This window comes from Apteryx rowi, unplaced genomic scaffold (assembly GCF_003343035.1).
Source record: "Apteryx rowi isolate R43461 unplaced genomic scaffold, aptRow1 scaffold_65, whole genome shotgun sequence".
Taxonomy (NCBI): Eukaryota; Metazoa; Chordata; class Aves; order Apterygiformes; family Apterygidae; genus Apteryx; species Apteryx rowi.
This window is the reverse complement of record NW_020450927.1, coordinates 750,319-763,496: the sequence shown is the minus strand read 5'-3', so window position 1 is coordinate 763,496 and position 13,178 is coordinate 750,319. Positions and strand designations below refer to the sequence as shown.

The following is a 13,178-nucleotide window of genomic DNA, read 5'->3' as shown; positions in this document are numbered from 1 at the left end:
TTGGTTTGTCCCAACAGAGCGTTGCAGGCCATGAGAAATGAGGCTCATGGGTTCCTAGACAACCTTAAATAATTTCCCTTTTTCCCACCCAGTTGCCAGCATTCCCAGATAGCCTTTATTTCCTTGGTGCTTGTTTCTGAGGCTGGCCTGTTGGTTGCAATGGCTGAGGACAGCGGGCAGCTATCTGGCGTTTAAATAACCGGTATGGATATGTAGGTATTTTGTAAGGTTTCTGCAGGGTGATCTTGTCTCAGACCTTGTGCACTCGCCCGGTGCCTTCCTGCCTTGGGTGGGTGATGCCTTTTCCCTCCTGCCTCCCGGGAATGAGCATCCCTCGGGCCCGGCTCTCCCCAGTTCGGGGATGCTGAGTCCGGAGGTTGAGCCCACCTCGAAGAGGCCCTGCTTTTCGTCCCTGCGGCCGTTGCCATGGTGGCACAGATGCAACGAAGGCGGTGCTGCCACGGCCTCAGCGTCGTGGAGGGGTCGGCGGGACTGGAGCTTCGCTGGCAATTATGTCGACGAGGCAGAAGCCGGCAAATTACCCTATTCATTTCCCCCTGCTCTGCTGGCTTTTTGTGGCTGATTAAGAAAAAAAAAAAGAGAGGGAAGAAGTAAAATCTCTGCTTGTCAGTGAGCGGATCTGGATATTGCTCTGAATACACGAGAGGCAGAGCTGCTGAGTAAGGAAGGGCTGGTTTTGCATAAACACTTTGCAGGGAAGAGCAGCACTTTAAAGCTGTCGGGAGCAGCCGGCACCGACGGAAGAGGCACTGCAAGGCGCACGGCGCCTTATCCCCCACCTTCGTTCCTCGTTACAGAGGAGACGCACTTTATTGTCCTCCTGAACTCCTGGGGCTGATTCGGAGGGGCAGGACTAAGCGGCCACCCAGGGGCCTTTCCAGGCCTCTTCTCCATGAATTTCTGGCTGTGGCAATGCACAATTAAATGGCCAGAGAATGGGGTCTCTTTGCTTGGAGAAGAAGGTGCTAGTGGCCCTGGTTAATACTAGTGTGCATGCTGGAGCTGGCACATCCGCTAGCTTTCTCCTTCTCCCAGCTTCTGGCCTTACCCTACCTCTCTGCTTCCATCCCACCGGCCGCTGCGGTCGCCCCCGTGTCTGCCCTGCGTAACACCAGGGTGCCGACCCACATCCAGGCCCTCTCCAAAGGCTTTCTGGCCTTGTCCAGTCCTGCCCGAGCTTTGCACCGGCATTTGGAGGCCCATGACTTCCCTAGCGTGCACTTGCGCCGCTCGGCACCAGCCACAGCCTCCCCCTTAGCCAGGTCCGGGCACGTGGGACACGGCTGTCCCCGCAGCACCGCCACCAGCAGCACACGTGGACCGGCCCAGCCGGCCGTGCGCTGATGAACGGCTCATTAAAAAGCACCGTGCTCATTAGCAAAATAATTAACACACCTGGGCATGTCTTGGGACCAGTCTCTGGGAAGGAAGCAGGAGGCGATGGAGGAAGGCAGCTTGTTAGCTTCAGAAGCAGAGCCTGGGACTGCGAGAAGAAATGAGCCTGGACGCTTTCCTTTAAAGCTGTGATTTTAATTGCCGGGGAGCAGCTGACCCTCAGCCCTTCTCCGAATACGGCACCACCTTCCCCCATGGGTACACACACACACACACACACGCACACGCACACACACACATATATGCTTGTTCCCACCCCGCTGGCTGATTACTTTGCCCAAGGCAAGGTGGAGCTGGGCAGCTTTGCTCGGAGGCTGCAGGAGATGGGGAGGGTGCTGGTGAAATGCTCCTGTGTAGGTTGAAGGTAGCTGTGGGGCCAGAGTGCGGAGGGGACTTGGCGTGGGTGCAATCCTGGCCTGGGCGCCGGTGGTGCTGAAGCCGCGGTGTCGTGTCTCCGGCAGGGATGGTGAACTTCAGCGAGGTGTCCGGATACCCCCTCCTGCAGCACTGGAAGGTGCAGTCCGTCATGTACCACGTCCGGCTCAACCAGCTGACCATCTCCCAGGGTGAGGGTGCAGGGCTGTAGCTGCTGGAGAGGGCGGGAGGGTGGGTAGTTTTACCCTTGGGGCAATTTGGATGAATTGAGGCATTTCACTGCTGAAATGCTGCGTCGGGTCCTTGGGAAAGAAAGGGCAGCGTTGTCATGGCTGTTCCCCAGCGCAGAGGGGAGGCAAGAGGAAATACAGCCTTATTTTGGCAGATGGAGGGCTCAGAGGTTCGTTCCCCGTTGCAAGCGAGGGGTGTATGGGGTGGCAAGGGCTCGGGCTGGGGCTCCCCTGGGATTTGAGCATCTCCGTCTGTATCCTCTGCAGCTTTCAGCAATGCGCTCCACTCCCTGGATGGAGCCACCTCCCGCGGAGATTTCGTGGCTCTGCTGGACCAGTTTGGCAACCACTACATCCAGGAGGCCATGTACGGCTTCGAGGAGTCCTGCTCCATCTGGTACCCCAACAGGCAGGTCCAGCGGCAGCTCTGGCTGGAGTACGAGGACATCAGCAAAGGTAGGAGCCCATCTCCAGGAAGGCTCCCCCAGCGTGCACAGATCCCCTCCTGCGTGCCCACCTCCTCCCTGGCTCATAGCCCTGGGGCTGCACGAAGCCGAAGGTGGGTTTGCGCTGGGCTGTGCTGCCCTCGGCGTAACGGGGGAAGTGCTGAGCCCAGCGTAAGGGCTGCTCCTCATTTCGTTCTTATTTATACCCTGCTCTCACGCCCTTTGAAGTGGTCGAAGGACTCCCATGGGCTGCAGTAGGCTTTAGTCTAGGCCACAAATACCCCAGTCCCTAGGGAGATGAAAGACAAATGCATTAATCCCGCCAAGCCGTGCTGCCTAATTCTGGATTTAACTGTTATTTGTCTTTAATCCTATTCCTTCCTTTCTTTTGTCTCTTCCATATCTGTGCTATTCCACTTGTGTCCTGGAGCCAGACTTCTTTTTTCTCTCTTTTTTCCCCGTGTAATGTGTTTTCTTCTCCCAGGTTGTCAGGGCTTTGCTTTTAATGTCTCGAAACCAGTTATGAACTGGTCACTGGGCAGGACGGCTCAAGGAAGCAGGGAGCTGGGAAGGAGCCAGGTACTTGCTTTGTTCTGCCTGTTAAAAGCCAGCCAGGGCGGTTGGCAGATCCTGGGTGCTGAGCCGAGACCGACTTTGATGTCGAGAAGCGGGCATTTGAAATGTGCTTTAGAAGTAACGCGCGTCAGTGAAAACTTGGAAATCCCAGGCATCAAGTGACCAGGCATCAGCCCCCGGCAGACTGCGTTTAGGGGGCTTTGCAGATTGGTGACGGCTCGTTGGCCTTTGAGTGGTTTGCATGAAGCTTTCCGAAGGCAGAGGGAGCCGAACGCCCGGTCGTCCTTGGACATCGCTGGCGCCTTCCTCTCGTTTGGGCCTTTGGAAAGCAGCCCGGAGATGTTTCGTTTTCTTCCCCCTCCCCAGCATGGCTCTGGCGCTCCGGGACCGAGGACGTGGGCTCTCGGCAGGCGCTTTTCGAGAGGTCGCTTCGCTCGGGATGGCGCCACGCTCCCTGCAGCTGTCTCCCAAGCCTGGACGCTGGTTATCGCGGAGCGGAGCTGTCGCTTTGCAGGGCCGGAGGTGGCTTTGGCTTGTTGCGTCCTGCCCGGGGTGTTTACGGCTGCGTGCAGCCAGGGAGCTGCCGTTTGCAGCTCAAAGTCACCGTGACCCGATAGATCGTTTTCATCGTGAAGCTCCGTAATGCTTGGTGTTGGCACCAGAATATTGCGCTGGTCGTGCTGCGCCTCAGCCGCAAAGACGTTTGTTTTCTCTCCGGGGCTGTCTTGCGGGAAGCGCTCCTTTCCGAGTCTCTGTTGGATCCTGTGGATTCAGCCCTCGTGGAGCCTGGCCCTCTTCCCGAGCCCACCTGCAAGAGTACAAACCCGCCGCTGTTCTGCTGTGGGCTGTCTCCAGATGTGCCATCTTTTGATTGTATTTACTTTTTTTCCTCCTGCAATTTCCTCCTCTTTGATTTTCCTGCTTGGAGACTTTTCAGGTCTGGCAGTCTCTTTCCACCCACAATATCACATTTCGGTTTCACTCTGGCACCTGCCACTTTCCCTCCTTTGCTTTTTTGTTTGCAAAAGTCAGAAGTTGGTTATCGATTGAGAAATTGCAAGAGACAAATCATTCTTGGGCTCCTCTGCTTTCCCTCTGTGCGTGCTAAGCTGCAACTCGCAGCTAGCCCAAAGTGATCCATTTCCAGCTCTATGGGGTAGCAAAGCAATGCTCTTGCACCCTGCTTTTTGTTTAACAACAGCCTTGTTTTCTTTGCAGGAGTCTCGGAGATAGGCTATCGCTGGCCTGTTTTGCTACAGTACCTTGAAACAGGAGGTTCTCCCGCAAGGCGCAAGATAGAGACTGATCGTTTCTTTAGCTCAGGCACCAGGTCTTCTCGCCCCGGCAATAACCCTCCATGGCAGGCAGCGTGGCACGGGGCGACGGTCCTAAGATGTGGTCCCCAGGTGGGACTGGAGGGCAGATGCTGCTAGGAGTCTCCAGAGCATTTTCCTCAGAGCGCGGAGAGCAAAGAGCCCGAGAGCGCTCCTGCCTCTGCCCACTCCCATTCGCAGCCTGCTGCCAGCTCTGAGCCGCGGACTGGGGAGAAAACTAAGGAGACATTTGGAAAGATCAGTAGATGTTCTCCACTGTGGTTTGCCTGGGCATCCTTCGGCTTCCCTCCAACCCCACCAGCCTGCCTAGTCCTCATCTCCATATGTCCCACCGGGCCGAATGCTGCTCTCTCTTTCTTTGGCGTAAAGACAGGGATGTTTTCTATCCTTTGACAGGGCTCTTGGGTTGGAAGCACCACTCTGCACATCAAGGCTCGCAGCAGCAGGGCAGTCACTAGCTAGGGGCACAGAAACGATACGCAAATCCTACCTTTTCATCTGCCACAAAATGCCTGTTTTCTCCCCCGTGCGGCGTGCCAAAGTGTTTCCTGCTGCGTGAGCATCGGAGACGCTCCCGCCAAGCAACATCAATGCTTTTCTCTTTTAAATGGCAAGGATCTGTCAGCTCCTCTGTTCAAAGTGAGATGCAAGGCAGCGTGCCAGCCAGTGGCTTAGCCAGGCCCCCAGCTCGCCCGCTCCTTTTGCCAAGGACTTTCCTTCCCCCAACACCCTCCTTTGCCCTCTGCCACCTGGCACTGACCCAGCAAAATAAGAAGGAAAACTATGTTTGCTGGATTGCAGCCTAGATCCCTGGATGCCTAGACTCCATCTTTGCTCCCTAGCCAGTCCTGGACTTAAGTTCTCTTCTCCAGGCGCTCCTGGATGTGTTGCCCGTGCTCCCACTGCCCTGGAGAAGGATCCTCCCTTCTCCTGGAGCTCCCTGCTTCGTAGTCGAGTGCAGGGCAGACAGTCCATCTGCAGCCACCCACGCAAGGCTTTGGGGCTTAACATCAGGAAAGAAGACTTCTCTACTGACCAGTGGTAGAACGGGCAAGTAGTAAACGGCTCCCAGCCTCAGGGTGCGGTGTGGAAGGTCTTTGTGACGTGACGGACCTGCCTCGAACCCACAGGAGAAGCACTTCTTCCTTCTCAGCGTTCCCACATGTCAAATGGTTATACTGCTCCTTGCCTATCATTCAAAAATACGTAGGTCTTGAACGCTACCGAAGGGCCAAGCCCTGCTACCCTGCCCACGCCACCTGCTCGGTGCCAGACTGCAGGGACTACAGTGGCACACAGCATCACCACCGTTGCTTAGAGCTCAGAAAAGCATAGACCATGACAATCCTTTACTGCTGCAAATCTTTTGCCGAGAGCGCTCGGGGCCTTTGAGGGCAGGCAGGCAGCCAAGTGTGTGACGGGACTGTGGCAGCTCCAGCAGCGGGCTCACTTCTGGAGAATATCCCTGCTAGCACAAGGTGTCTTGCAAAGGCTCCCTGTGACGAGACTTCCCATGGCATTTTCTTTTGCAAAGGCCATTTCCACAAGGGCTTGCCTTGCCTCCCCTGGGGTTGCATGTATTTAAGATAGATGCTGAATATTTTTTCAAGAGTTGCTATTTTACTCCATCCACAACCACCTGGGTGGAAGTGCCATGCTCCGCCTGCAATGAGGGTTGCTGTGGATGCATATACATGCCCTGAAGGGGAGAGCCCAGTGCGGGCCGGCACTGTTAGGCCCCACTCCTCCTTGACGTGAACCTGCCCGGCCCATCTCAACTGCTCTTGTAGTGAGGGCTGCTCATTAGAAAGATGGTTTTGCAGGGCTTTTGAAACGATCCCAAACTTCCTTTGCTATAGCTGGGGGTCATGTTTTTTTTGAACACTTAGATTCTTGCTAACCAGAGCATATGTTCTCATATGTTCTCCTGTTATCTTTTAATTGGTTTCTCTTCTAAAATTAATACCGACTGTTCGTGCTGGCGGCAGAGGCTGCCACTGCTGAACCAGTAAAGTGTCTGCCAGCTTCACAGCTCTGCATGAAGACAGAGCCCTGTAAGTGTGCTTGTGCGCCCCAGCATGCCTGGCTGCTCCCTGGCCCCCCTCCATCCCTTCCCGTCCTTGCTGGCTTCTGGGAGAGAGGGCCCAGAAGGGGCTTCTTCCAGGCATGGGCAGGGTTTGGTTTCGCGTGAGGTCACTGAGCCTTGATTTCACCTGAAAGTTGGAGGTCTGCAGTGGAGAGGGATGCTGAGCGGCAGAGCCAGGCAGCTTTGCCCAAACTGTCTGCAGAGGCATTTGGGCAACATGTTCTTAAGACCTCCACGGATGGAGATGCTGTGTCTTCCCTCGATGATCCGCTCCAAGGCTTTCTCCATCCCTGCCATTTGCACACAGGCCAGCGTGGATCTGCTGCCGCACCCTGTGTGAGCTGACTGCTCCCTTCCTCGCTGCAGAGTCCTGCGTCGGATCACCTTGGGCTTTGCTGTGAGGCACGTTGGCCATGAAAGGCTGGCAGGAGGGCTTGATGTGCCTCACGGCTCACTGCAGGATGGGAGACGAATCAGCTGCTACCTGTCCTGGTACCTGAGGCTTTGAATTTGGACCTCCCCCTGCCTCCTGCGGCCCGTGATGGCATTTCTGTTGCATGTTCTGTAGGAAGCTCCCTATCTTCTGTGGCCCCCAAGAGCTGTGGGACGCGGCTGCATTTGACTTTGCAGGGCAGAAGTGAGATTAACTCCTTCAGACAACTGGCTCAAGCATTCCTCCCCCGGGGCAAAGACCTCACCCCAGCTGTAAGTCTGTGAGCTGCTGTGCAGGCAGATCTCCTGCTCAGGAGCAATTTGGGGTACCAGCATATCCCCTTCCTCTGCAAGGGAAAGTAGCCAGTGTTGCTCTCAGGGGATCCCAGTTCTGCTGAGTAGCTGTTATATCTCAAGGTGGAAAAACCTTCAAAAATGCCTGTGATGCGCCAAGGAGATGATTCATCCAGCGTTGCCACTTGCCTCTTCCTTTGCGGATGGCGCTAGGTTCCCCTGGCACTGCTCCCCTTCCTGTGAGAGCAGCTCATCGGTCCGTCGGGTGCCTGGAGACGGCTCAGCATTAGTGCGCATCAAACTTTGTTTCCTTTCGAAATACAAAAGGATGCAGACAATTTGCCTTGCTCCAACTCCACGCCACCTTCCTACCACAGTGTTTCACTGCAGAACGACCCTGTCTGTGCTGTGTCATGGGAGGCATCTCAGAGAGGCTGTAGGAGTGCTTGAGGTCCTGCCAGCAAGGCTATTAGATGTCCTGGTCCACTTGGTTCACGTGATGTAGGACTATGCTGGAGCTGTTCCGTTTGGATATCTCTGCCCATTTGGGGCTGATTTACGAGGAGAAGGATGTGGCAGGAGTAAAGAGGCTACAATAAGCAGCAACTATGTCTTAAAGCCTCACGGTCCTTGACAGTTCATTAGGGGCTCTGAACTGTTCAGGGAGGAAGAGATGCGGCTTAGTACATTATTCAAAATCCCCGAGGGATTAGGCAGGGCAGAGATGTCTCTGCCTTACCTGTCTCTTTAGCTGGAGGCAGCCCACAAACAGAAGAGCATGACCCGAACTGAAAGGAAAGCTAGGAGGTCCCAGGGCCAGGAGGATGTCTTTGGAGCACACACTTCAGACATGGACAACATTGCCTGGCACAGCAGTATAACAGATTGTTTCTTCGGAGGAACTATGACAGAGAGTAGGATGTGGGGGGCCAGCCATGCTGGGTGACCCAGCATGCAGGGGAGTCAGAAGGACGGGCTCTCCCAAGCTCTCTGGCCACCTGTCCTGTCCCAAAGCCCCTCTCCTTTGTCTGAGCATGGACTCCTTCCACCCCTTCCCTTTGGTTCAGACAAAAGACAAACAGACCCAAGGAGCCAGGCTTGAACCATGAGAACACTCCCTTTCTCGCGGTGGGAACCAAGCACAGGTATGAGGAGGGGACTGGAGAAGGTCTTGGTGGCATTGTGTGGGTTGTCCAAGCTATGGAGTCCGTTCAGAGCACCTTGAGATGCTTGGAAATATGCATTCAAGGAGTATTTCTATGCTGCTGCGTGTAGACAACAGCCGCCAGAGCATGGATTTGAGGTCTTTGTGTCTCAAAGGCTTATTCCTCCCACTCCCTGTGCTTGTGTAAGCCTCTGCCTACGAACGCTTGTGGCTACTGCTGGCTCTGTTTGCACAGACAGGTCTCTGAGACATCGAGAAAGGCAAGAGGTAGGGGGAGCTGACTGGCGAGGGGGTCCTAGCCTGCACAACACGCATTTTGTGAACCTCCAGGTCCATTTCGTACAGTTTTGTTCAAAAGCAGTAGTGGCAGTATGCTGTGCGCGATGGGCTTGTGTTTCAAAGCAGACCACAGCCACCCTGGGAAGTGATGACTGCCCACAGGCAGGCCACTGGCAGGGTACACCCGGTAACGCTTATATATCTGGTGCTGGAGACGCCACTTGTAAAACTGGGAAACTTGCTTTATCCCATTGGCGACAGTAAAGACCCAAACAATACCGTGTAGATGGGTCCGAAACCAGCTGAATCAGTCAGTGGGTGAGATGTTCCTTCCTAAAACCCCAAATAGCTCATGATCAGGATTATCATCCTCTGCCTTCTGCAGAAGGGAGGGAAGGGGGGGCTGAGTCCACATAGTTGCTGTATGGCCTAGTCTGAAACCGAATTGCCCTGGTTTTCAACATGCTTTTGTGTGTCACTGCCCGCAAGCTGCTGGGTTTGACAGTGGGTCTTTGGGAGCTGAAAGAGTCAAGTAAAGAAATCAGCTGCAATCCAGAAAGGGCAGAAGGGATCACCTGCAGGCTCGAGGGGCAGACGGCTCCTGTGCCAAGGCTGGCAAGGAAGAGCTTTAGCACCAAAGGGTTTTGGCAGAGGGTTTTGGCGGAGGGCTTCAGCGCAGGGCAGGGAGGAAGGAGCCCAGGCGAGTTCTCCGTGAGCCTCCAGCTGCAAGAAGGAGGCTCCCTCTCGTGGGGACCGGAGCTGATGCAGGGACAGTCTGTCCACCGGCATGCCAGGCATTGGGTAAAGGCAGCCAGGGAAGGTCCAGGCCTGGGGAAAATGAGGCACGGGGAGACGAAGCTACTTGCAGTAGCAGGGTCCAGGTGCCAAGACCTGTCAGCATTTCCTCTCTGCAGAGCCAGGGGGGTTTCTGTGTGCCGTTCCCCTAAAGCCTGCTCTCCTGGGAGCAAGGCGGCACGGTAGCCCCCCTGCATCACCTTACTGTTGGCTCAGAGTCCACCCTTACACCCGTCTTTCCCCATTCCCCAGGCAACTCCCCATCGGACGAGTCGGAGGAGCGAGAGCGAGACCCTAAGGTGCTCACCTTCCCCGAGTACATCGCCAGCCTCTCCGAGTCAGGCACCAAGCGCATGGCAGCCGGCGTGCGGATGGAGTGCCAGAGCAGAGGGCACTGCCCCTCATCCTGCCCGCTGTGCCACGTCAGCTCCGGCCCCGACACGCCTACCGAGCCCATCCTGCTTGAGGTCACCAAGGCAGCACCCATCTACGAGCTGGTCACTAACAACCAGACCCAGCGGGTGAGGAGCTGCTTGCGCAGTGGTGGGATGGGACCAGGCTCCTGCCCGCCCGGCACTGACCACCTTCTCCTCCCTCCCAGCTCTTGCAGGAGGCCACCATGAGCTCGCTGTGGTGCTCGGGGAGCGGGGACGTTATCGAGGACTGGTGCCGGTGCGACTCGAGCGCCTTCGGGGCCGACGGGCTGCCCACCTGCGCGCCTCTCCCGCACCCCATGTAGGTCGCCAAGCGCGCCCAGCCGGCCCTCCTCGCGCAACGTGAGGTGCGCTGGGTCCCGGAGGAGGTGGCGATGGCAGTGGCTTCCCCAGCACCCTAGCCACGGGATGGAGCCGTTCCCAGTGGCGTGGTGGCACAACGTGGTGGGGGGCAGCAAGGCAGGCGGATGGGGGACCTGGACCCAAGGCAGAGGGTGCAGAGACACGGCGTCTTTTCTAGATTAAGCTGTGGATTGGGGACCATTTGTTGGATCTGTCCTGATAGAGCAACCTCAGGGAAGGAGCCCAGGGAGACACTGAGGGACCGGGTATGCCCAGAGCCAGGAGGGGTAGGAGAGAGGGAGTCACTTCTGTCCTTTCCTCCTCTGCTTTCGTGCGTTATGGCTTTGACACCTTTCTGAAAGGAGGCCATAAATGTGGGTTGGGTGGGTGGCAGGGCGGCTGGCAGACCTTCCCCTCTCAAGATGCTGACCAGCTGGCATTGCCCCCCAGCCTGCGGCTGTCCACTGTGCATGAGCCCAGCAGCACCCTGGTGGTGCTGGAGTGGGAGCACTCAGAGCCGCCCATCGGGGTGCAGATTGTCGACTACCTCCTCCGCCAGGAGAAAGTCACCGACAGGATGGACCACTCCAAGGTGGAGACCGGTGAGTGGGGGCTCCCAACCAACCGGCAGCACCCGGTTCTCTCTGGGGAGGGTGGGATGGGTGCTTGCTTCTCCCTCATGGCCTCCCAGTTTGCATGTGTCCCAGCCGAAACAGCTCCCTGTCCCCATTGGCAGCAGTCAGCACATTAGTGGGCACAGCCCTTTCTGCCCAGCTCCCAGCCTCGGTGCCTTCCCTTGGCAGCTCGTTTTGGCTCCAGGGGATGGGGTGTCTGGATAGTCACCTGTGGTGCGTCCTCCCCTCTCTCCCTAGAGACGGTGCTGAGCTTTGTAGACGACATCATCTCCGGTGCCAAGTCGCCCTGCGCGATGCCGGCCCAAGTGCCCGACAGGCTGTCCTCCACCATCTCCCTCATCGTTCGCTGCCTGGAGCCCGACACCACTTACATGTGAGTTGTCCTCCTCCGCCACCTCTTGCACGCTGCAGTGCCCTCGCTTCTGCTCTTAACCGTGAGCACGATGCTGATGTTTCTGGTTGGCACCTCCTAATGTTATTGCTCATGTCATTCATTCTTGGTCCTGGTGCTGGGTGCCTTTGCATTGCCCCATGCCGTGCTTGGGTGAGCTTCACCCAGCTCTGCGTGCAAATGCTCTGCCACGCCAGCCTCCCCTCAGCCAGCGCCGCGGGGGGAGAGGCTGGGACCGCTGGGCTCTGCACCCGCTCAACGGGGCTGTTTCGTGCTTCCCCAGGTGCTTGCAAGGTGGGTGCGAACAGCACGCTGCATGTGCCAGTAGGGTCAAAGCTGTCCGGCTCAAGGCGGGAATGCAGGAGGAAGGTGAAGGGCTCAGGAGCCCTTGCTCTGCCCAGATCTTCACTGCTTTCCTTCTCCGCCAGGTTCACGCTCTGGGGAGTTGATAACACAGGGAGACGCTCCAGGTCCAGTGACGTGACGGTCAAGACCCCCTGTCCTGTAGTAGATGATGTGAAAGCTCAAGGTGAGCTGCAGGGGCTGGAAGGCGCTGCCTGCGCATGCAGCCACTCTGACCTGAGGTCTCACGCTTGTGGGCAGAACTGACTGAGTTGAGTAGAAAGAGAGTGCTAGGAAATAGCTTTGTTGTGCTGGACATGGAGACCTGACTGAGCCGTGGGTTGGAAAGGCCCTGCATGGAGTTCAGGACCAGCCCGAATCTGTGTTCCTGCATTTTGTTGCAGGACTCCCCCCGCACTCCCAAGGCCGAACGCCCCCGGCATGGGTGGTGCTTGGGAACTGCAATAAGGAGATCCCCCTTCCAGCACATCTCTGCTCACATCTTGTGGCCCTGCTGCAAGACCTTCTTCACCTGAGATGGCCCCAGGTGCTGCATGGGTGCTAAGGGCTGGGTTGGAGGGCAGCGGGAGAAGATACCTATTGATATGATGTAAATTATATCCTGGGGGGAGAAAGCTTAGCTCTAATAAAAGCAACAGAAGGTTTGTCTCTTGGGTTTAACTGAAGCCGGGCGCTATCCCAATGGGCTTTGTCCATTCCTTTTTCACATACCCCTGTGAATATCTCCTCTGTCCTTCTGTCCAGAAATAGCAGACAAGATCTACAACCTCTTCAATGGCTATACCAGTGGCAAGGAGCAGCAAACAGCCTACAATACCCTGCTGGATCTGGGTTCCCCCAGCCTGCACCGTGTCCTTTACCACTACAACCAGCACTACGAGAGCTTTGGAGAGTTCACCTGGCGCTGTGAAGACGAACTGGGGCCCAGGTATGCTCAGGAACTGGGTTGGCTAGTTAGGCGGACCTGCTAACCCAACACACATGAATTTGTCTGATGATATTGCTTAGAGTCTCACAGTGTGGTTCCTGTTTTGCTAGATGCTGTGCAATGCTTGGGATCCAGCCATCTTCTCTTACCCTTGAAGGATTATAAATATTAGACAAGTTGGAAGATGGTGGGCTGTTGTCAACCCATCATCTTCTGCTATCCCACCATCCCTAAATTGTCTCTGGAATTTGGCCTGCTCCTTTCCTGCCTTGCAGGGAGGGAAGGGGCCAGGGAAGGGATTCTGCTTTTCCCTCAGTAGCTGCTGCCTCAGGCAAAAAGGCAGAAAGTCTTGGAAAAAATAAACAGTGCACCTATGTGTAATGGAGGTTGTTGCAGGTGAGAAGGGAAGGGAATGTGGTTGGAGAGTTTTGCTTGAGAGGGGCCATGGGCATTGATTGAGGGGTGAAGGAACAAGGAGGTGGTTGTGTCTTCAAGCCTGCTGGAGAAGGTGACAAAGAAAAGCTTGGCTGTGGAAGCTGATGGATAAAATTGTGCATGCAAACACATGTACAAGTGCTGAAACAGGCCAAGGTCAAACTTAGCTTTCCTCCTTTTTCCTAGGCTTTGGTTCGACTTAAATTCAGCTCTGTGCGTTGA

The 13,178-nt window shown here is 56.0% G+C and overlaps 1 protein-coding gene across 1 annotated transcript in view; it reads left to right on the top strand.

Annotated features, from left to right (window-relative positions):
• The window catches only part of ASTN1 (astrotactin 1), a 48,777-nt gene that overhangs the window by 30,680 nt on the left and 4,919 nt on the right, over positions 1 to 13,178 (top strand). The window contains exons 15-22 of the mRNA XM_026084647.1: positions 1,878 to 1,982; positions 2,289 to 2,477; positions 9,681 to 9,949; positions 10,030 to 10,163; positions 10,655 to 10,806; positions 11,077 to 11,212; positions 11,659 to 11,759; positions 12,338 to 12,521. Coding sequence (XP_025940432.1) covers positions 1,878 to 1,982; positions 2,289 to 2,477; positions 9,681 to 9,949; positions 10,030 to 10,163; positions 10,655 to 10,806; positions 11,077 to 11,212; positions 11,659 to 11,759; positions 12,338 to 12,521 — 1,270 coding nt within the window. The remainder of the gene's footprint in view (positions 1 to 1,877; positions 1,983 to 2,288; positions 2,478 to 9,680; positions 9,950 to 10,029; positions 10,164 to 10,654; positions 10,807 to 11,076; positions 11,213 to 11,658; positions 11,760 to 12,337; positions 12,522 to 13,178) is intronic.